This window comes from Platichthys flesus, chromosome 15 (assembly GCF_949316205.1).
Source record: "Platichthys flesus chromosome 15, fPlaFle2.1, whole genome shotgun sequence".
Taxonomy (NCBI): Eukaryota; Metazoa; Chordata; class Actinopteri; order Pleuronectiformes; family Pleuronectidae; genus Platichthys; species Platichthys flesus.
The window spans coordinates 7,496,120-7,518,407 of NC_084959.1; the positions used below are offsets into that span (position 1 = coordinate 7,496,120).

Below are 22,288 nucleotides of genomic sequence, written 5' to 3' on the forward strand. Positions count from 1 at the left end.
TTAAAAAAGAATCATTGCTCTGTGTCTTTGTTACCTTGCAGAGCTGGTGGAGGAATCGAGGATGCGGCCTGCAGAGTGGGGTCTGTTGAGCTTCTTCGTTGTATTTTTTACCTCATGATTTCCTGATAGAGGCCTGGGACCCCAGTCAAATGGTTTCTCTCCCAGTGAGTGCCTATGTCTGGATGAAGGTGGTAACTGAGACGCTGGTTGCTGTGGCTCAGCCACTTTCTGGCCCGTCTTACGTTTCATGTACTCCACCAGGGCCTTCTGTTGCAGATGCTTAAGGTTTGTCTTTGAGGCGCTAGACGCTGAAAGTGCTCGACCTCTTGTCTCAAACATCTTCCTACGTGCTGCAACCAGCCCCAGCTCTCCTTGCTGCTCAAGTTCCTCTTCATCACATTCAGTTGCAAACACGTCGTCCTCGTTGCCGAAGGAGCGACACGTAGAGTGGCTGGGGACGTTGCCGAGCTGGTGGAGCTTCTCTGGTTCAGAGAAACACATCTTCTTCTGCTCGGGAGTCAGTCGCTTCCTGTATCCGATGCGTCCCACCTGGGGCTGCGCCACATTTGCTGATCTCCCAATTTCCTCTTCAGTCTCCTTGTCAATCTCCTTCTGATTCTCAATGACCTCTTCCATCATACTCCCTCGCTCCGTCTCCTCAGAGTTCACCGACGGAGTGAGTGTGTCTGTGGATGTCTCAGAGTCCTGTGATGGGGTGAAAGCGTGAATCACTGTTGGCCTCAGCTCAGGTTTTTGCCTCATGCGGCTTGGCCATGACAGCTGCAGGTCCCTCCGTTTAAATGAAGTCTCCCTCAAGACTTTAGATTGGGCATCCTTCAGCCTCTCTTTGTAGTACTTTTTAAATGAGTCATCAAGAGTATTACAGGCAACAGAGATAACGTCTCCTCTGTCGTTCTTGCCCGTGTCATCTTGTGCAGGTCTCTCTTTGCTGTTTCCTAACATGTCTCCATGATCCGTTTTGTTTCGAATCTCCTCCCTGCCTTTTATAATGATATCAGCATTCTTTTTGGGCTGTAGCGCTGCCCTGTTAGCTTCAGTGAGTTGATAGAGAAGCGGGGTCGTTTCTTTGTTTATCCGCTCACTGGCTAAATCCCCCAAAGGCTGCCGTTTACCTCTCTTTGCCTGTTCCTCTCTCTTATGATGGGGCTGTTCATTGCTTATTAATGAGGTTCCCTCCTTCATTTGCGTAACTGAAAGTGGCAGGCAGTTTCTGTCAGGTCCACAGTAGAATATAGGGTTGTTGGCAGTGTGGCGTCCGATATCTCGACTCTGGATCATTTCGATTTCTTCTAAGGCATCAAGGCTTCGTGAGGACTGCGTTGAGATGAAAGATGGCCTGTGATTCTCCTGATCCTGACTCCTGGAAGACATGTCTTTGCCCTGGGACAAAGAAGAGAAAACCTCGCCCTCATCTGGAATCGTACCGCTGGATGTGCGAGAACTCTCTTGGAGCGGTCTAAACCAATTATCCATAGTGCTGTGGCTTCTTTGGTTCTCTCTTATCTGGTGCTTCTCAACCACAGTAGAGCTCTCACTCCCAGCGTCAGATCCGCACACAGATGATGAATTTGTCCTCATCCCAGAGTCAGACAGCTTACACACTCCTGTGACAAAGTAGAACTGACCCTTGTGTTGGATGCTGCTGTTGATGAAACTCTGACCAGCGTTCCAGGGGCTGGCGGCTCTGGTCGGCTCTGACCCAAGCCAATCATGAGCTGAGTGCACCCTTTTGCGCTGACACTCCAAAATGCTACTGCTTCCACTGGACTTGCGATTATCTCCATTGCATCCACCACTGGCTGAGAGATGTCTGGGTTTAAGGTGTTCCGACAGGCTTGTGCCTCGGGGTGGTGATACACTAAGGATGTATTTTGATTTCTGCTGCTCAGATGCAGCATTGTTATCCACAATGAAAGGGTATTCTGGGTTCAATGGAGCCCTGGTCTGATCTTGAGACTGTCGCTGTGTGCGGTAACCTGATGGTTGCTGGGCCTGAGGTTGCTGGCGTTCAGAGCCCCTCCAAACTGAATACACTGGTTCCGAATTGAAGCTTGAGTTGCCTGTATCTGTGTTAGGCTTCTCAGGGCTTCGGGCGTTCAGACCATGGAGTCGATTGTAGGATCGGGGCTGTTGTTGAGGCTGTGGTTGAAACTCAGTACCGTGGTGGTGGACCATGCTGTTCTCCAAGTTTTTTGTGGCTATGAAACTATCCAGGCGTGCTGGGACTGGAGGAGGGTGGATAGGAGGGTAAGAACTTTGGGAAGGAGCCCTCAAAGGCACCTCCTGATTAGAGACCACTTTGTTGTTGATGTTATGGAAGCTGACATTGCCATTGTGGTGGTTTACATTGGTGCTGGTGTTGTTGCGATAGTGCTGAGAGATAGCTTCCACAGAGCGATAGAGCTGGTCCATGGTCTTTGAATTCGACGGCACAACCTGTTTGGGGTTGTAGATGGACTTTACATACTTGATATCAGCATAGTGGCTGAAGGAGCTGGACTGCAGGTCGTCTGGTAGGAAGGGTGAAGGGTAGTCTGGGGCAGTGGACCCACCAGAGAAGGAGCTGTAGGCGGAGTCTCCTTTGCCGTGTTGGTGGTGGGCGAGCTGTTCGACGATGCTGCTGTTGGACTTGGCTGGGGAGAGCCGGCTGACGGGCAGGCTCAGAGTATGCAGGTCCACGTTGCTCATTCTCTCAAAGTGGAAGTTGTAGGAATCCATGGAGGACCGGGGCAGACAGCAAGAAGGAAAGGGCAGGGTCTGTGAATATGTCCAGCGTGTATGTGCGCTGATGCATGTGTGTGCCTTGTGGGTGAAACTGAGGGAAATTACCACCAACACATGTGCACCAGGTTGTCAGTCACACTTGTCTCTAATTAGGTCATTTTCCTATCTCCTTTTGGTTTTCTTCAAAGCCTCTTGGGATATTCTGCTCAGTGGATCCTGAAGGAGAAAACACAAATACAGCAAAGACAGGTTATCAGCCTGAAAACCTAAGCCTGGACTCAAACTACGAACAAATAACTACTCAAGAGTGAAATGGTTTCACTAAATATGTGTTCAAACAGCATTTGAGGGGGAAAAGGGAGTTTTAGTGCCTGACCGATACTCAATCTACCACATGGTTTTGAAACAATCGCACTTTCTTTGCATTACATTGTCAGGTTGGCACTTCCACTTGGTTGATGACACACTAAGCTATACTCCCAAACCTAATCTACACTGTATGCATGGCTGCATCAGGTACCTGAAATTGAAAAGGTTTTTTCGCAGGGAGTTTCCTGCTGAAACGATTAAGGTGCCAGAAGACAGTAATTCACCAGTGTGGAATCTTATCCTGGCATTTCTAGGTCAAATTCCTTGAGTGAACATATTTGTGCACTTTTTATCCATTATTATAATTAAAAATTAAGAACTAAGATTTCAAATATGTCTTCTTCATTCTTTTGGTATTTAACCTCCTTGATCAACACAATTCACATTTTTTTCCAGCTTTAACGTTGTTAGACTGGAGGATTTAGAGCAAAACGATGTTTGACATGTCTGTGTCAAAATAGTGTAAGTTAAACCAACTGAATGTAAGGAATTTTAAGTATAAACCCTATGAACTGCCATAAATACTCATGTCGCCTTTAAACACCATCACCTCCTCTCATATTATAAAGTCAACACTAAAATCTTCATGTGAGCAAGATATAAAGTTTTATGTCCTTTTTTCTGTTTCATGTCTGACACAGTTTACTGCAGCTCGGTTTTTTAGGTCAGTTCAGTTTACCACCTGCTGAAGGAGTCTGTCGTTTTGCATCAATAAGGCCTCTAATTAAGGGCCTTGAGGTTCCTGGTGCACGTTGCAGCACACACATGGAAAAATGTCAGGAATTCCATATGGATCTACAGAAATATGTGAAGATTAGTCATGTGACAGATGTATAATGCCTTGTTATACAGCCCTGCTCATTATTCTTGGGCTATTTAAATAGTTGCATTATTTGCCCTCAAATGCAACAAGGGAAGATTTTACATTCTTTTAACTATACTAGCAACAATTATGTTTTCCTTTGCATATAAACCTATTCAAGTCCAATCCAGTCACAGTCAAGCAAATAAAACCCATGAGATATTTGCAGATAACACATGATCAATAATCTTTGGGTCTTTAAAATGGATTTGCTGAAGAGCTCATACTATACATGGCATTCATTTAGACTGGGATACATTGATACATCTTTAATGACCAGAAAATAGTTAACACCAGGACTGATTTCAGTCTATAGCTGATCTCTTCATAAGAATAAAAGCAGATTCTTCCTATTTCCCTGAAGAAATACTATATCTTTAATAGATTTTAGGTATAACATTACCGTGGTCCGATAATCCATGGAGACCTAATCATCATCTGTTATCCTGAAAACTCCAGTCATCTCCAATGAGCCCCAGCAGGTTAATGACAGGTTCAGGTTTTTACTGTGGACTTATGACTGGCCAAATAGCCTCTCTCTGCCTTGACCTGCATACCTTTCATTGTCATCAAACTGAAGCCACATACCTGTCATGCACACAGGAAGGTCAGTGTTGCCAATAAAACAAAGACGACCCAACCAGTTCATCAACTCTGCCACCACAGTATGAACACTGGGCCTCACCATTGATGGGAGAGTACAAGAAATATTGTCCACATTGTGCCTCTTTTCCTTTTTCTTTTTTACCAACTAATAACAACTCTTACCAGCAAAGACCAAAATCCTCTAGTGTACAACTACTTAGCAAATTAAACCGACAACTGAAGACTCCCCCTAATTATTGCCAAGTTTGTTGGCTGAGCTGAAAAACCTGAATCAAAGATGATCCTAGGTGGTCGTTTTGCATACGCACAAAATCCACCTCCCAAGAGCCTTTCAAACTACAGTATTAAGGGGGATTCCATTTGTTTATGAAGGCTCTTCTGATCTGTGCTGTGTCCCAGTGTGTCTGTGTGTGTGTGTGTGTGTTTGTGGTTTCCAGCCCTCCTCTTCCCTCTGCGAAAAGAGAGGGGCTCTCAAACAGGGGAGCGCTCAAGTGGAAGTGATGGAGGGGACAGGCAGTGACAAAATGTACAGAGGGGAGGGAGGGAGGAAGGGAGGGAGGGTGAGGCAGAGGGTGACCGGCCCAGACAAATACCCTCACACGCAAACCACAACAAGAGACAAGAGAAGTGAACAATGACAGCAGGAAAGCTGAACACAAAGTTGGGAGACTGGATCAACAGTCACACCAGCAAGGCAGACTGGAAACCACTTGGTGATCACTGATCAGACTGGTTTGCTTGAAAGACTACGAACTTTAAGTAAAGAGCAAGCAAAGAAAAAACTCACCCAAACTTTGAGGCTAAGCTGCTGACCTTCCTAAGTTCCATCTGAGACAGAAATACGCTTTCAAAGTTTCAACTTCAGTCAAGTTTATCCAAATGATTTCCACCCTTGTTTCTCATTCAGAACATCTTTCTTCCTCTGAAGAGGGGACCAGACCAAGTAACCAGGAGAGCCCGATATTAGAGGGAAGACTTCCAGTGAGTCCCTTCTCCCCCCACTAAGACCCAAGGCTGCATAGCGGGACCCGCTGATTGGCCAGCCTATGACGTCCGGCTCTCTGATGCACAATGAGCGCAGCGGAGGGAATATTTCACTGCTGCAGATAGCTGCAAGTGCTGCCGGCAGCCTGAACAACAGAGAGAGAGAGTAGAGAGAGAGAGAGAGAGAGAAAAAAAAAGAGGCCTCGCATTCCTGGCTGGCTTCAAAGACGGAGCAGAGCCCAGGCGCCATTCATTCCCAAGGCCCTGAGCCCGGCACATGGAGACCGGCCAAGGCAGGAGGGAGAACAGGGGAGGGGGAAGCGATGGTGGGATAGATGACCTCCCAGCCTCCACCCAAAAAAAAGACCATCATCCCCACCATCACACCAATTTTCCCTTTTCTCTCTAATTTCTAACACCTATTAATATCCCCAATTCATAAAGAATATACTAATCAATAACAGACAGCAGACAAAATGATCATAATTACTACCGGAGTCAGGCCGAGTTAATTAATGGTGTAATTTAATTTAGAAACATTGGGTTTGATTCATGCACTTGTTGCCACACCAGTGATTGCGGTTTTCTTTCAAATGTTCTGAAAATTGAACCTATTCACTGTACATACACCATCAGAGTTAAAATGAGAATGACGATCTAGTGTGCTGTTAATAGCAACACTAATTCCACAGCAATTAGCCAATGCCATAAAACCTAGAAACACACCGTAAAACGCTGATCTGTCTATTGCTTGGGTCAAACACGCTCTTAATGACACCATAAGCTTTTCATTAGACAAAGGCCCTCTGCCTTCTCTATTGTTTTTTATTGTGGCTGGCAGTCCTGGTGCTCAGCTATGCACATGTATTTGTTACTGTTAGCAGCACAGTGTCGGACAAAGTGGAGCAAAGAGCTGCCTGCAGGTTTATGTTGTTGTTGATGTTGTTGTTGGTTTCACTGCTGATGTTACCGTCTCCATGTCATAGACAGATTCTTCCGAGACAGAGCTGGAAAAAGTATTGAAACCACATGAAACTCAAGGAAATCTCAAAGCTTAACACATCACTGTTGCTGTATTTATGCGTCGTCTGCTCCACCCCAGTGGATTCAAGCCCCTAAAATGGGGAAACACTGCTGGCCCTGTTTTAGTTTGAAAATGCATTGTCATATGGACGGGCAAACACTGAGACATTTGGATATGCTGATGCAGTCACCAGCACTCACTATGTGGTTGGTTCTTATCGGTCACAATTCGACTGCAAGCGGTTAACAACAGCCCCACGTAGTCGTTAGTCCAAGAAAATAAATCTCTTAAATTTCCTCCTTCTTAGATTTTGCTGCAACTAAGCAATCAACTGCAGTGTAGATAATCTGCTTCCTGTTTACACTGGTATGCACATGCCCAGTGTGCGTGAATGGTTAAGGGATATGCGTAACACATAACTATGTAATAAATGAATATTTAACGATCCGTATTCGGATGGATTAAGCCACAGTCCCCGACAACCAGTGTGTTGTATTGTATTCAGGCTGACCCTTAAAAATGTGTAGTCCTAGTTTAACATGTACCACCATCAAGTTGAAAACAAGCTGGATCCGTTACATTTGTTTCAATTTCTTTTTTTACATTTATTTTCAAAATAATTTCCACACGTGATCACACAGGAACTCCACAGCAGGGGTCAACAAACAAACAAGAAGGGATGAGCTCATGAGCAGGGTCTGCCTGCTAACTCAGCTAAAATCTCTAATCAGAGAGTTAGCTGTAAGAACTGTACGAATTTAAAGAGCATATATATATATTTTTTAACTGTAACGTGTTCAGGGAAAGGGTCAGGCAAGGGCACAGTGTCTTATTAATTTAGATTGTGTTTATTAAAACCAGTGAATGAGAAGGAGAGAGAGGGAACACAGAGTGAGTCTGGTAGAGAGAGAGAGGTATTGGCGGGGGGGGGGTGTTAAATTCTTTGTCTTTCATTGGTGATTATGTGTTCCCACATGACCTTCGCCATGCAGCCACGAGACTGTACCACCAGGCACCTGAGAGGCAGAGGCCAAATGACAGATAGAGAATGACAGTGAGACAGACGACAAAAAGATGCCACAAACCCACATGTCGAAAAAGATAAGAAACATGGAGGACAGAGAGGAAAACAAGAGATGAGCCAGGAATATGAGGAGTTATAGTCGGTAGTCAGCCAACCCACTAGCAGACCAAAACCTCTAATCTTGTTAGCCCTGCTGGCCCTTCTGCGTCTGCTGACAAAGACGATGATGATGGGCTGACGGACCCCTGACTGAGGAGCTGAATGGGTTGGTCCTCAAAAATGTACTGTAAGCACTGTTGCTCTCAATCAGGGACTTTCACTAGTGAGACAATTACAAGACAATCTTACGGCACACATTTCAAAATGTCTAAGTAGGTGTAATTAATATGATTATTAATGAAGGCTGCATACCATTAGAGTGGTATGACCGGTTTCACAAAGAGAATCAGACCGCCCATCATTTTTGTTCTCAGATGGAGGCTGTAAGTGAGGCTGTTACGGGGAATCTCCAAAGTTCAGTGCATATCTCAAAGCAACTCATGTCACTCAAAGTGTTAATTTGAGTCCCTTAGACAACTACAGCTTATTCTAATGTGATTATTCTTTATTACATTTTTTTAAATGTATTTGTAGGTTGGCACTGTCATCGGAGAAACTCAAAGAAGAAGAAGCTCTTTTTGGACTGTATTCAGACACCATTACCAATAAGTCCTACTGCATAATATTGGGGTAACATTTTAACTGTAAGCTAAATTGTTGCCTTAAAGGACGGAGTAGTCACTATGCCTTAAAAACAGAAATGTCACATGACAGTGATGTAACTCAACGACAAGCATCAGAGCTTTGACTACACACGCAACAAAAAACAAATACATGCATTCAGTAGATCCCAGTCACTCTTACGTACAGCATTCATGATTTAAGCTACCATGGGATTAAAATTGTTCCACTGACCTTTTAGGTCCACATAGGCCTTCAGGTGAACTTGTGCTAGTAAACTCTTAAATCACTCACAGTGTAAAGTAGAAATATTGATTGACCCTCCATCCCTGAGCAAACAGTTATCGGAGGCCAGAGAAACCTAATACAAGACACCAGAAACGGTAAACTGGTTTCTTATAATCAGAAATCTGTGAGGATAAAACAGATGGAGGAGGCATCAGAGCAGCAACAATGCTCAGCTATGACTTAATTTCTGGGATCCAGTCTCCCACAGGACCTCAAAGACATCATTCCCATTGTGTCCGATCAAACAGAAATGGAGAGGAAGCCGTTTTTGAAAAGGTGGAAGTGGTCGGGTGTCGATTACTGACATAGCAAAGCATCTAGTAGCGGGAAAGGGAAAGCCGTGTTATTGTGCAGTGTAATCACCAACGCCTGCAGGGCAGCTTCTCTCGTCTGTGCATGTGCATCAAACTGAAAAAAGACGAGAGATTAATCTGTGTCCATGAGGAGAAAGAAACTGTGGCTCTATCTTGCTGAGCAGTTCTCAGACCAGCATCTAACATCTCTATCTGACCAAGACAAGCTGTCACACTCAAATAAGCTCTGCATTTCTGCACTGATCTGACCTCAATACAACTGTAAATTGAGTAGCATTAATATTGTCAAGTACAATATTAATGCTACTCAATTTACAGTTGATGTTTCCACCAAAACCTGAAGAAACTTGTTTTCACCACTGAATAGTGAATGCACACACACAAATGCAACAAGGTCAAAAAGTGTATTTATTAATAATAATATTCTCTGCAATAAAAAACAGCTGTCTGTATCTTTCCTGGTCAACCATTAACCAGGAACTGGTTAACCAGGAGACGCTGGTGGCAGCAGAAAGTTTCAAAATGAACTCTGCAAATGATAAACTTCTTATTGCCTTCGAGTGGCTTCTGAGAAGACAATTACTTTTGTATTAAGGACCCCCCAGGGGGCTGCAATATGATCTAGTCTTGGTGAGTTTAACAGGATACTGTAGAAATTCCTCTGCACTAGGATAGAACAAGGCTATGGGCCATTTTTTTGTATTTTCATGAGTGTGTGTGTTTGGTCTAAAAATGGGCCGTGAAAAATAATCCTTACTGCAGCATATTGTTTTCACTCTTTGGTATGCGTGCTAGAACCACAGAATATATTAACCGGGGTCAAAGTCAGATGTGGAATGATTATAAAAAGGGCAATCACAGTTGCCATTGGACAACCAGGAGCCAAACTGAATGCTGTCCAAGTGCCATCTCACACACTTTTTTATAGCTGACATAAAAAGTCATGCAACAAATGAGAGTAACATCCATCTACTTGTGCAGAAGCAGACAAAACTTTCTTGATGCAAGACGGTAAACATCGATGTCAATGTCAAGACGACCCGGGCCTAAGTAACGTCCGATCTCAGGGTTTAAGATGAACAAGTTTCACTGAATAAAATCTGTCAAAGCATCTGATCTTTACAAAAGTAGGAGATTACCTTATTTAGATCATTTGTGTGGTACAACAATGAAGAGAAAAGAGGACTAGGACAAGGAATGTATAAGTAGGTATAAAAACAGAAAGTGAGAAAGAAGAGACTTGGCCCTGCAGGAAGTTGTGGACAAACACAGCAGGAAGAAAAGAAAATGACCCATTTCCTGTTCAAAAGGTAGGGAGAGTCTCCATGACTTCACCATAATGGGGAAAAATGCTGTTCTTAAAGAAACGCAACAACAGCCATTGTTCTTGTGTTCCCAGTGTTTTCTATAGGACAACACTTTGTCTCTCAACAGTCCCTAAAGACACCAAGAAGTCGAAGTGGAGCAATTCATATGGAGCTCAGTTCGGTCTTGACACTTGTTTCAATCCCTGTTTTTCTCTGGACAACATCTGTCCAAAAACCTTTGCAAACAAGGATTAAGACTTATACTGACCACTGAGTCAAATTCATCCTCCCTAGCAGCAGGCTCAGCCTATGTCAGCTCCTGTCAGTAGTCGTCTCTGTCCTGCCAGGCTGCGGCAACCATCTCTGTCTTGTTATACAATGAGCCGTGGTCTGACCAGCTGACCACAGACATAACAGATGCAGGAATTCACCCGCGGTGGCCCCTGAGCTGGTACAGCGACAGCGATGACACACTGCGTGACTTCACCGTGAGCGCATGAGATTTATCACTGGAGCAAAAGACTTGTGTCACAGAGACACTGACCTCACTGTTCTGTCAAGATAACCAATCATTAATTAATCCAAACAGAACTAAAAGAGGTTCAGCATTTGTTCATGATGTGAGGGAAGACCAAAGGAGGACGAATGTCATTTAATTTATTAAATGCATGTGTTTCATTAAATGAAGAAGTAAGTCTGAGGAAATCTTTCTGCAAACGAACAGCAGGGAACAACGAAATCTTTGTGAGAAATCTATACATTAGCCCCTAACAAGTATTTGCTGCACTATTCAAGGAATGTAGTAATGCTGGTCAAATCGGATGCAAAGCTATTTACTGACTTATCACACACTATACAGCGCGGTGTCGCATAAGGGTCATTTAATATGACCTGGTTCTATTCTGCTGCTCTCGTTTGCAATGGTAAGAAATAGTGTTAATAGAGAGGAAGTCAACTAGCATTACAAATCTTTTGTCAGGAGTCCTTCTGTAAAAAATAAACACAGTGCAGAAAAGCAATATAATGAAAAGACAATATGAATATGTAAGTAACATATACACCTTAAAACATATACCTTGTATTTGATCCGAGTTACTTGTTGATGTACCCTAACCCCTAACCCTTTTAAATCTCCCTCACACGGTTTCTTCTGTACTGATACAGAGATATTGCAGTGGCAACTATCACACGTTAGGTTTGTTTTGTACTGTCCACAACTATGCAAAGTCAAATGCAAATGTTCAGTCACACAACATGCTGGTTAAGGTTGTCATTTATCCAGCCAAACATCTCAACAATGACTAGGACAATTAAACTAGCAAAAGTGGATTTGGAAACTTCTTAAATACATATAAACTTTCCATCTGACACCATGTGCTCTGACTGTTAGAATAGAGTCATAATGTGTGTCCTCTTATCTTTCTGCTCCTTGAGAAAGAAGAGAAAGTAATAGAAAGTGAAATTGTCTTCAGGCAAGTTCAACATCAAAGATGTCATAAACCATACAGTAAAACAATCTGAACTGGGTAAGCATGACCAGGAGGCCAATCACCTGACACATAACAGCAGAACCACGTAGACAGAAATGTGCTTGGTAAGCAGCTAGCACAGGTAAAGCAAACCGATTGTTATACTCAGTGAATAAATGGCTTTCGGTTTGACACCTAAAAGGGATAGTTCACTGAAAATTCCCTTTTTATCTACTCACCACTATGCTGATGGAAGGTTGAGTGAAGTCTTTGACTCCACAAAACACTTCTGGAGTCTCAGGGTTAAACTTGGTTGCAGCCGAATCCGATACAGTCGAAGTAACTGGCGACCTGTACTTCAGACATACACCTCCAGTGGACTTTAAGGCTTTAAACAAGGTGTAAATTAACTAATTTCAAGTCAAATATAAATGTCGGGGCTTGTGGAAACTTGGATGACACCACACAAGCAGTATGGAGGCATGTAATGGTTTTTCTGTTGTTTTATTAGGTCTAAAGAAGGACTAACCATTGACTTCAATTGTATTGGATTCGGCTGCAACAAAGGTTACCCCTAAGACTCTAGAAGTGTTCTGTAGACTCAATAACTTCCCCCACCCCTCCATCGGCATAGTGGTGAGAGATTGATGAGAACTATCCCTTTAATATAAATATGTAAAGTGCTCTATTCAGCTAACAAAGAGTATCCATTTTTCCGTTGGGTAAGCAGCAATAATGTAATAACATCATTCTTCATCTGAAAACTTTGAGCACGCTGCTCTATTCAAATCTCTTACATAAGTGACATTCATCGGTGCATCAGTTCCCTGCTGCCCTGTGCAGATGGCAGGTGAGTACACCTGATAAGAGCACAGCGTGTAGGACACTTCCTGGAGTAGAACAAACAAAATGTGCACAGAGACGATCACAGGGATATAAACCTGCAAGATTAGATGGAATAAAGTAACGTGGAGATTTGGGACTTTATTGCTTTCAATTGTGGACAATGTCCATCACAAGTCCAAAGTGTCATCTACTAAATATTCTTATGTCTGACAAACAGTCCAAAAAGATACTCAGCTTACTTTCATGGTGGAATAAGAAAACCAGAAAATAGTAATGGCTGAGAACCTGAAGATCTTGATTTATCATTTTTTATAAATTGCCTTTCCATAGCCTGATCTATTAAATCATAAATCCCTGAAGCTCTATCTATAAGGTAATTTGGACAGAAACAAGCTCAAAAGGTATAAGTCCTGCTGAACTTTCAGTAAGTCACACATTTTAATTTAATTTGAACATATCTATTTTTCAGTTTTACCTTCTAAATGTCCATGTCATGTAAAGGAAAATCAGGCTTGGATAGTCATATTCAGTAGATGCTGATTGCTTAATATCATGACACTTTGTTGGATCATGAGGAAAGAGTCATTATTGAAATGCCTTTGGAATAAAGACATTACATAATTAATTCTGCAGTGAAGAAAAATGCCAGAGTAAGAAGTGCCAGGTTCATAACACGCCAGGGGCCAAACACATGATTTGCCTGTTGTGTTTAACAGCACCTCAGATGTAGTTGTTCCGACTCCACCGGGCCGTCTTCAGACAATCATTCCATTTGGCTGCAGCAGATGGAGATTCTTTGGCTATTGCCTTTGGGTTTTTTTTCCGATATGGCACACCAATTTCTTTCATGGGAAAACCCACAAAACTTTATCCCCTATCCTTCTGCAGCCACACACAAATCCTCAGACTCCACATCAACACACTATCTGGTTCACTTTAAGAAACTCAGACTGCATAATGAGAACTGGGTGTTCCCCTCCTGTAATCGCCCGACCTCCTGGAGAGGCTAAAGTCAGGTTGCAGTACTAAATGAGCGGCTGAGCTCCAGGACAACAGCATTCCTCGTCTGGCCTTACTGCTCCCCGAGACCCGTCTAATACGAGGCAATTACAGTCGGTGAATAGACATTTGTAGACACCAGAAAGCAATTTGAGCTGCTAACTAGTTTTGAAGGGGAACAACACACCTCCTGCCTCCACTCCACTGCCATCAAACCCCCACTGCATGCTGAGATTCAGCGATCAAGTCAAGTGACAGTACACAAACTCAGGCTACATCCGTAATAATATGTTTCTTTTCAAAAAGAGTTTTAACAAAAGCAATCTTTGGCAAAAGCGCAGCTACTTATTAGCAATATACTCCGACATAATCACACACCTGAAAATGCACAACGCGTGAATCTTGAGAACTAAAGCAGATTGTCTTCTCTGCAGGTGGTTGCTTAGTTTCAGAAAACAACCGGTTAAAAACTCCTGAGTAGTGTGGACGGCTGACGTAATCATAGCAACAGCGATGCAAAACTAAGACCTAGTAGAGTGGATGTGGCACTGCGTTGGAGTTCCGCTCGGGTTGAAGGTTGATGGAGCTATGGTTGAAATCATGCAAAGCACAGAGCCACACCCATGCACTAATTTTGCCAAAGGGCCACTCCGGTTTTTGATCCTCATCATTTCATCTCCCCTTTTTGTTTTCCTCATTCTGACAGATTAGACCTCTTCTCAGCACTCTGTGGATGTTTACACATTGTATTTTTTGTTGCACCATTATCTTTCTGATTGCTACACTGAGTTTTGAGCTTGTGTAATTTCTACCAACACCAAACATGAACCTGAGCAGAACAGTGCCAGAATGACTGCAAACACCTGTTTGGCTGTGCAGAGCTATTCAATAAAAACATTTCGGCACACACAGACACACACTTCAACAACCATTTAAAAACGAACATAAAATTTGACCAATGGGTGAAGAGTTAATGGATAACAAGTAAAAAAGCACATTTCCTACTTGCCCTAATTCAGCTGAATAGCTCTTCACAAGGTGCAGTAAACACACAAACGGTGCAGAGTCTGACTTGTGAGGTCAAGGCTTACTCATTCACACATGGAGCTCCTACTACTTCAGGGGCAAGTTGGTGACATCATGTCTGGTAAGGAAGCAGAAGCAGCAGAACACAAGGAGAAATAGGAGGATAAGAAAAGAAAGGTGTGACAAACTGGGTCACCATTCACTATCTAATACGGCGTGATGAAAGCGAACAGACATCCCTGTAATCTCTTTTTTTATACCTGCCAGGATGCATTATTAAGCATGAAAAGAACAGTCCAGACACATGATAGGCTGCCCTGTGGACATGCAGCGACAAGGAAACATTTGCTCAGTGTTGCACCACAGTTCAGAACGGCTAAGTAAGCCTCCAGGTAGCCAGAGACACTGTCTGAGTGTTAACTTCCCCTCTCTTACCCCAACGAGGCTGCTGATGAAGCTCAATCACTTAAACAACACTCAAAATGTCCAGTGAAGTTAAGCAAATTAAACTGACAGACGAAATAGAAAGAAATGTTTACTTTGCATTTATTTACCCAGGTTAGTTTCTTGTGAAACGGGTCAGTAAACACACACACACACGCACACAAACACACAACTGGGACAAATCACTGATAGTTTTCATTGGTAGGAGACCAGGTCAACTCCAAATCTGATCTGCATTTCTACACGTTTTTAATTCTGTTCAAGATTTTTTATACCGCTTTTCTAGTCTTATCAACCACTCAAAGTGTATTTATGCTCACAAAATCAGCCCTTCTATACACAGCACTTTCTTTTAGTCAGACACCATTCGTCAGGGGTAATTTAGGTTCAGTATTTTGCTCTAGGACATGTCAGACTGGAGCGGACGAGAGTTGAACCAACAGCCTTCTCTACCTCCTGAGCTACAGCCACCCACTTTACATATTAGGGCACCAGGAAAACAACAAGGCAGAAGCTAATAAAGTTCTTTAAGTACAAATAGCAAACACTGCACCCATGTGAGGCAGAATCTATTCCAGAAAAATCCAAAAGCACATACAAAAACTGCTAGCTGTTAAAATCTAGGTTTATGATTTCACCAAACATGAGATAAACACTATATAAGCTGTAGTGGACTTTATTGGCCAAATCTGGCCAAAAATTGAATTTACTCAAGTTGATCCCTGACCAGATGTTATTACTTCATAAACATGTAATGCAATACGGCTTTTGTATTACCTATCATAAACAGTAAAGGTCTAGATTTTGGCCACACAATAAAACATTGAGAAAGTTTGATAAGAGAAGCCAAACATCTGGCAAACCATTAATTCCCCTCCTGTCTCCTGTTTCGCACTTTCTCGATTTCAGAGCCAAGACTACTGGGGGAATTTTCCTTGTAAAATAAACCAAGAATAAATTTGATTTAGTAGATAGCTTAGCGCTAGAAAAGCAAAACTGCGGCTTAAAGTGCAAAGATCTCAGCTTTCAACAGGTTCCTCAATGGGTTTTCCATTCACAGACACTGTACTAAACTGGCACTGCTGCATTTTTTTGAAATCACACCAGTAATAAGTCTTTATTATAATTTCTACTTCCTTCATCCTTGTTGCAGACGGGAAAAAAACACAGCATCTGACATGACACCGTTGACAGCTTTTTGACATTTAATTAATCTGTTAAAAGGTGGATACCGAGTTAGAATTTAGCTTGTTTGTCAGTCCTCAGGCCATTTTGAAGCAGATGATCAGGGTTTTTTCCTACAGTTTTCTCCAGGCTGATAAGTCTGAGTAATCCTGTGTAAGCGCTTTTCCCCTGAGAAGTTTGCTTTATGCTGCAAACAGCTTTAAAATGAAAATAACGTAACAATGAAAAAAGAAAACTATTATTCTATCCTGGATACAGCAGTTCTTTATCTTGCGGCTCAATTGCGATATGGATTGTGTTATTTCCCATTCATTCCACCTCAATGACAGACCACATGTCGGAGCACAACTATTAGAACAAATGTGTCTTTAATGGGTTGATAATTACATTGTCCCTACTACACCTCAGGCAATAGACTACAGGCTGCAGGGGATCTCCCATTATACTGACGCCTCTGCCCGAATGGAACAGCCAGTGTTAACTGTTAATCGTCTTGCTTTTGAAACATATATAGTAACCGGATAGTGCTGATTGTCATGCTCAGGAGTCAAGTGATTTCTAATCTCTATTGTGTTTCCCTGCACCGCGTCTGCCACCATGGTTAATTTTTGGGTCCTGGTCACAATGGGCTCTTTTTACTGCTGGCAGAGCAGGTTTCTTACTTCAGAGCAGGGGATGGCGGTTAGAGGAGAAGGGGTGGTGGTGGGGGGTAAGGTGGTGCTTTGGGCTGTAAAACAAATCACACAGAGATTAAACTTCACCAGAAAAGAGCGCAACACACTCTGGACTTTGTAACCTGGAAGGGAGAAATGTAGTGTGACGGCCTGAGGAGGAAGTGGAACGATAACTGACGAAGATCATTATGCCTACTATTCCTGTGATATGATAAAATACACCCTTGTTTATAAATAAAACAATTCTGTTGTATGTTAGTTCTTCATGTAATCAAATACTATTGGCTGAGGTATAATAGTCTAAAATTTGAACTCCATAGGATCAGTATTAGTACCTGCCTCCAAAATCCAGTAGCAGTCTTATTTGAATGCAGCAAGTCTTGAGTAAATCTCATATAAGGCACCCTGAGGAGTTCTGAACAGGAGTATCACTACAGAGCAGGATTTGTTTTTTGATGAATGGATATGATGATTTCACTATGATTCTGCTGATCAACCGGTGATGTACAGAGCAAATTCAACTGGACTTCAGGTAGGTTACGAACAAACTGACACCACATACATGCACGAATACACACATGACACATGACACTGCCATGTCACAATGAGAGTCCTATAGGGGCGCACAATAGTATAGGTGTGGTACTGTCAGATAAACAGCAAAGCCAGACGGACGCACATAGCCATACACACTTTCCCACCTGCCCTCAGGGGTTCTCGTATCGGCCAGTGATTATCTCTGGCAGCCATTTGTGTCCTTCACATCCATCTGCTGTATAGGACCTAAAGAGCCCTTTCTGTTCCTCTGACAAAAGAAGGAGGATCCGACTATAATTCACAGCTGCAGACAAGTGAGTGGTCTAACCCTGGTGGAAACAAAAAGGCCCTGTCTCTACCCGCTGAGAAGTGACAACTGAAGAGAGGAAACTAGACCAAAGGTGGGGGGAGAGAAAACATGGAGTTAGGCTGTGAATGTCTGAGTCCGGTGGATGGCATTGGACAACGTTTCGGCTAGGTTCCTCAAACACAGAGTGATTTATATCAACCGACATAATGTCAGGAACTTCATGTCATGCATGATGAGGAGGAAAAGTGGGCCCCTAAATGCACTATATTCCTTTTAGGTGCTGACTTAAGTGAAGGAAAGTAGAGTAATTTAAGCTTAGGTAATTGAGTCTATAATGTATATATCCCTAACTGAGCCACATCACATTCTAAACACCATTACAATAACAGGAAATAAGAAGGTCATAAATATTTAATTTGTTTAAATTCCATCCCAGTTATCAAACAAGCTTAGATTCCCCTTTTCTGCCAGTTACACCCTCAGATTTTCCCTTTTAGTATTTGTATTATTTTACTCTTCCTGCTCAAGGCTCTCGTTATAGAGAATTAAATCATTCACCCTTATCTCCTTATCAGTGCTTGAAATAACCTCCCAGTAATGATGTCATACAACGAAAGCGCAGCGTACCTGAATACCTGCACATCACAACCATGCATTCATCTTGTTATCAGCTTTTCAAATGACATTATTCTCAAGAGGAGCATGACATCATGAGGTTCTCTAGAACCAAAACCCTCTGCTATCTACAGTTCTTTTATGTTACAGTGACAAGATGTAAAAGTTCCCAAATACAAAGACATACTGTCCTAATCTTATCGCTATACTCTCAAAGATATGTAATCCTGATCAGTTGTTACAACCTATTGAATCATGATAATAATGAACTTTGATGGACTTTGGTCGCTAGCTACTTTACAAGTACTTCAGGAGGCCAGGTGGAGAAAATCTGCAGAAACTGCAGAGCCTCTCACATTTGTGTTCCATTGCTGATACCAATATATCTTTCAAGGGCTCATATCGGCCAACAAATAAATTGGTCTGGCTCAAGTTTATACTTAAGATCAATATTATCACAAGCAATCCTTTCCTATACCCAACTATAGCCAGCAGGAGTAAACCCTTTTAAAAAAATAAATCACCACTGAACTCTCCCATTTCCTTACAATGAGTCATTCATTTCATTAGCTTCTTCCTTTCCGAAAGGATCAGGAGTATTTCTGTTTCCTGAAAACAACAATGCCAGTGGAAGCCTCACACGTGGAAGCCTCACCCTGCAAAGGCTGTGATCACACTTGTGTTGCAGGAATAAAAGGTAACGCAAAACAGGTAAGAATAACACCATCTGACGAGCTGTAAATTGATTTACACCTTTCACCCCTTCCTGCTACATCCTCGTCAATTATCTCACTGTGACACCGTCAGTAGAGTTCAGAGTAAAATCAAACAGGGTCATAATGATGTAATTAAAGCAGCATTACGCAATTTGATATAGCTCTCTCTTTTAGCTGCTATTTCTACTACTTCAGTAGTTGTTCATTTTAATTCGACATCAAATATCAGCAGTGTAGATTCCGAATGTTGAATTTGGATCATATCAGCCATAATTTCCCTGGGTAACCAAATCCAGTTGGTTTCCTAATCACAGAGGTTAAGAGTTACTGCACAACACAAACTAATTCCGTTTTTTATGGCTTTTTCCATCAACACCATGTGTTCTTTTTCTGTTCCCTACGAAGGAGGGAGAAAGACAGAGAGAAAGAGATCCTGTTTCACCAGGGTCAGTTTACATGTATGGCCCATGTTTTTGTGACCCTTCTCTATTTTATAGTCCAGCCCTTCTGTTTGCTTCCATCTTTTGTTTCTGGCTTCCTTTCCTCTTTAATCTTCCAGAACACACACACACAAACAGGCACCACCTTCTCAAGCTATTAGAAATAAACCAACTGCATACAACAATGACAGAAGGTGTGTCAGTATTTAATGTGACATCCACTCATGCATGACTATCTAAGCGATGAAACATTAGTGTTTCGATTCCGCAGGGGTTTTGTGAAGGCACGTGTGTAAAGACGGTACTTCGCCTTCCTCTGCACACACGAGTCTCTTGTCTTTGTCCATCTGTGTGTGTAGTTAATGCATGCCTGACACCCACATGCACATCTACTCTGCACTAACGTCTGCATAAGGGTCTCGCTGCAGCCTCCAGGTCAGACTCTGTGGGTGCAGCGGAGTCGGGTGGGGTCAGCGGCCTGAGGCACAGCATCCAGCACCAGCACACAGAGGGGCCAGTGTGCTCCCTCCAGCTCCCACCATCTGACCAACGGGCCGCATGAGTGCTTCAGTTTCAGCCCCAGCACAAAACACCAGTGTCTGGTTTCCTCCAAAGCCACACTGCCACAGCCGTGGTGGCTTTTGTCCCCAGTTTAAATAAAACATTGTCCAGTCATTAGGTAGAAAGGCCCTCCTGTGCATAATTCAGGGCCAGGTATCAGTGTGAGGCGAGGAGATGAGGTTAGGGAAGGACACATCAGATACAACGTGCAACACAAATAGTTTGACATTGGTAATTAAAGAGGGTGATGACAGAAGTTTGGGCTGCAGTTTGTTTCCTCGTGCTCTAACCGCAAATAAATATTGTTTTAATCCTTAATGCTTTTCATGCCACTCACAGTTGAGATCTGTTTGAATAGATAAATAACTTGAATTAGCTTTGTATTCTTGTCCATTGATTATCTGTTTATTGACAAATCAGTCAATAACATGTACGTTAAGTACTTATCCCTAAGAATCTGTAAAAAATAACAAATATGAAAGTAAAAAGCATAAGCAGACGAGTACACACCTTCGGCTGGAGTATATCAGTTAAGTGATTAGTTGTTTGGTCTAAAAACTTATCAATCACAAATCTCCTTTTTTTAATGATCAACAGTTCAAACAAGGAATTTTAGTTTTATTAGATGAATGACTTTGTTAATTATCTACATTTTTTGAGGATTTACTTCAGCTAAATGTTTGAGCACTAATCCATAAGAAAAATTACAGAAAAAAACAAACAGAACACGTGCTGCTTCTGGGGCTGGAACTCACTATTATTGATGGATCTTTCTATTATTCATCAATAGATAGATTAGCAGTTTGGTCAATATTGCTCGTATAAGTCATTAACCGATTAATCGTACGGTGGTGTGCGGCTCTACGTGCACGAAAAGCCCGTTTTAAGACGCTGTGAAACAACCTCGACATTGACAACCCAGCTGCAGGAGGCGGGGAGCCACACCGCGGTCAGATGATGTCGTATTGTAATGGAGTGCTTCTGCTGTGTAACGTCAGCTCCTCCGCAGACAAGCCGAGCTGCAGCGGCTCATCTGGGCGGAATAAAAGTTTCCTTCTCAGCCTAACACGAGTCCCGGGGAAGGTGGTTAAAAAAAAACAGGTGGTTTAACGTTAACAACATGCTAACAGCCATCTTGTATGCGTCCTACTCCTCCCGGGGAGACGGATGACAACCGAAACCGAGCGGCCGCCGCAGCGATACCGGGTGCACCTGTTGCTCACAGCCTCACCCACCTGTTGATTCTCGGGCACTCTCCGGGACGTGTGGGGCCCCTCAGGTCCCCTCGCTCCCGCTTCTCCGGTGGATAAAACACGGAGGAAAACCCCCCTGACGTGGGAAAGTAGCTTTACTTTCTCCAGGTAGTGAGCGTGTGTCGCTGCGGGAATAATGAGCTTTCCTCTGGCTCTCCTCCTCCTCCTCCTCCTCCCTCCTCCCTCCTTTTCCTCCGCTCGCTGTTAGCCCAGCTCCCCCCGGAGAGCGTTGACAGACAGAGCGAGCGGGCCAATCAGACGCGGCGGGGGGCGGCGGCTCCGGGGCGAACACGAAATCCCATTGGTTGTCCCGAGTCACTGGTGGAGGAGCGATGAGAAGTAGGGTTCTCTCTGCCCCGTTTTGTTCAGTGAAGAGACGCCGGTTTAATCAGGAGGAAGTACTTTAAGTATTTACTGCAGTAAAAGTACTTTTCACTTCAAGTACAATTCAGCTTCACTGATCAAGGAGCGGATTTGACAATTGGTTCTATGATCACATGTTGTGTGTGTGGCCCGGGGCAGGAGTCATAATATGGTCATTCAATAAGGTTTAATGTTATGATAAGCAAAAAAAAGGAATGGAGAGGAGGAGGAGAAAAGAGAGTGGAGTGGAGAGGAGGAGAAAAATGACTTCGCTTAGTGTAGGATCAATCTTCTTTTACAATAAAATATTAAACATTGTGGGCCCTAATGTGTTTGCTGTCTTATGTCTTAAGGCGTAAACATGCTAGTTGAAAGCGATTTATGTGTTATTGATATAATTTTATATACCTATGTAATTGTTTTAAAAAATATATAAAATATGAATATGTAAAGTTATATAAAACACACATAAACATGTTTGTGTTACCAAGCACAAATTAGACTTACGATACAGCATTAAACATTGTTTTGAATAACAAAATACATTTATCTTGGGTGCTAATGAGAATGTTCACATGGGGCCCATATTTACAAATAACAATTTGTC

At 42.7% G+C, this 22,288-nt stretch overlaps 1 protein-coding gene across 1 annotated transcript in view; it reads right to left on the minus strand.

Annotated features, from left to right (window-relative positions):
- The window catches only part of shroom1 (shroom family member 1), a 29,806-nt gene extending 8,341 nt beyond the window's left edge, over positions 1-21,465 (minus strand). The window contains exons 1-2 of the mRNA XM_062405727.1: positions 21,301-21,465; positions 35-2,961 (exon numbers count right to left, since the gene is read on the minus strand). Coding sequence (XP_062261711.1) covers positions 35-2,739 — 2,705 coding nt within the window. The 5' untranslated portion in view covers positions 2,740-2,961; positions 21,301-21,465. The remainder of the gene's footprint in view (positions 1-34; positions 2,962-21,300) is intronic.
- Positions 21,466-22,288: the final 823 nt, after the last annotated feature.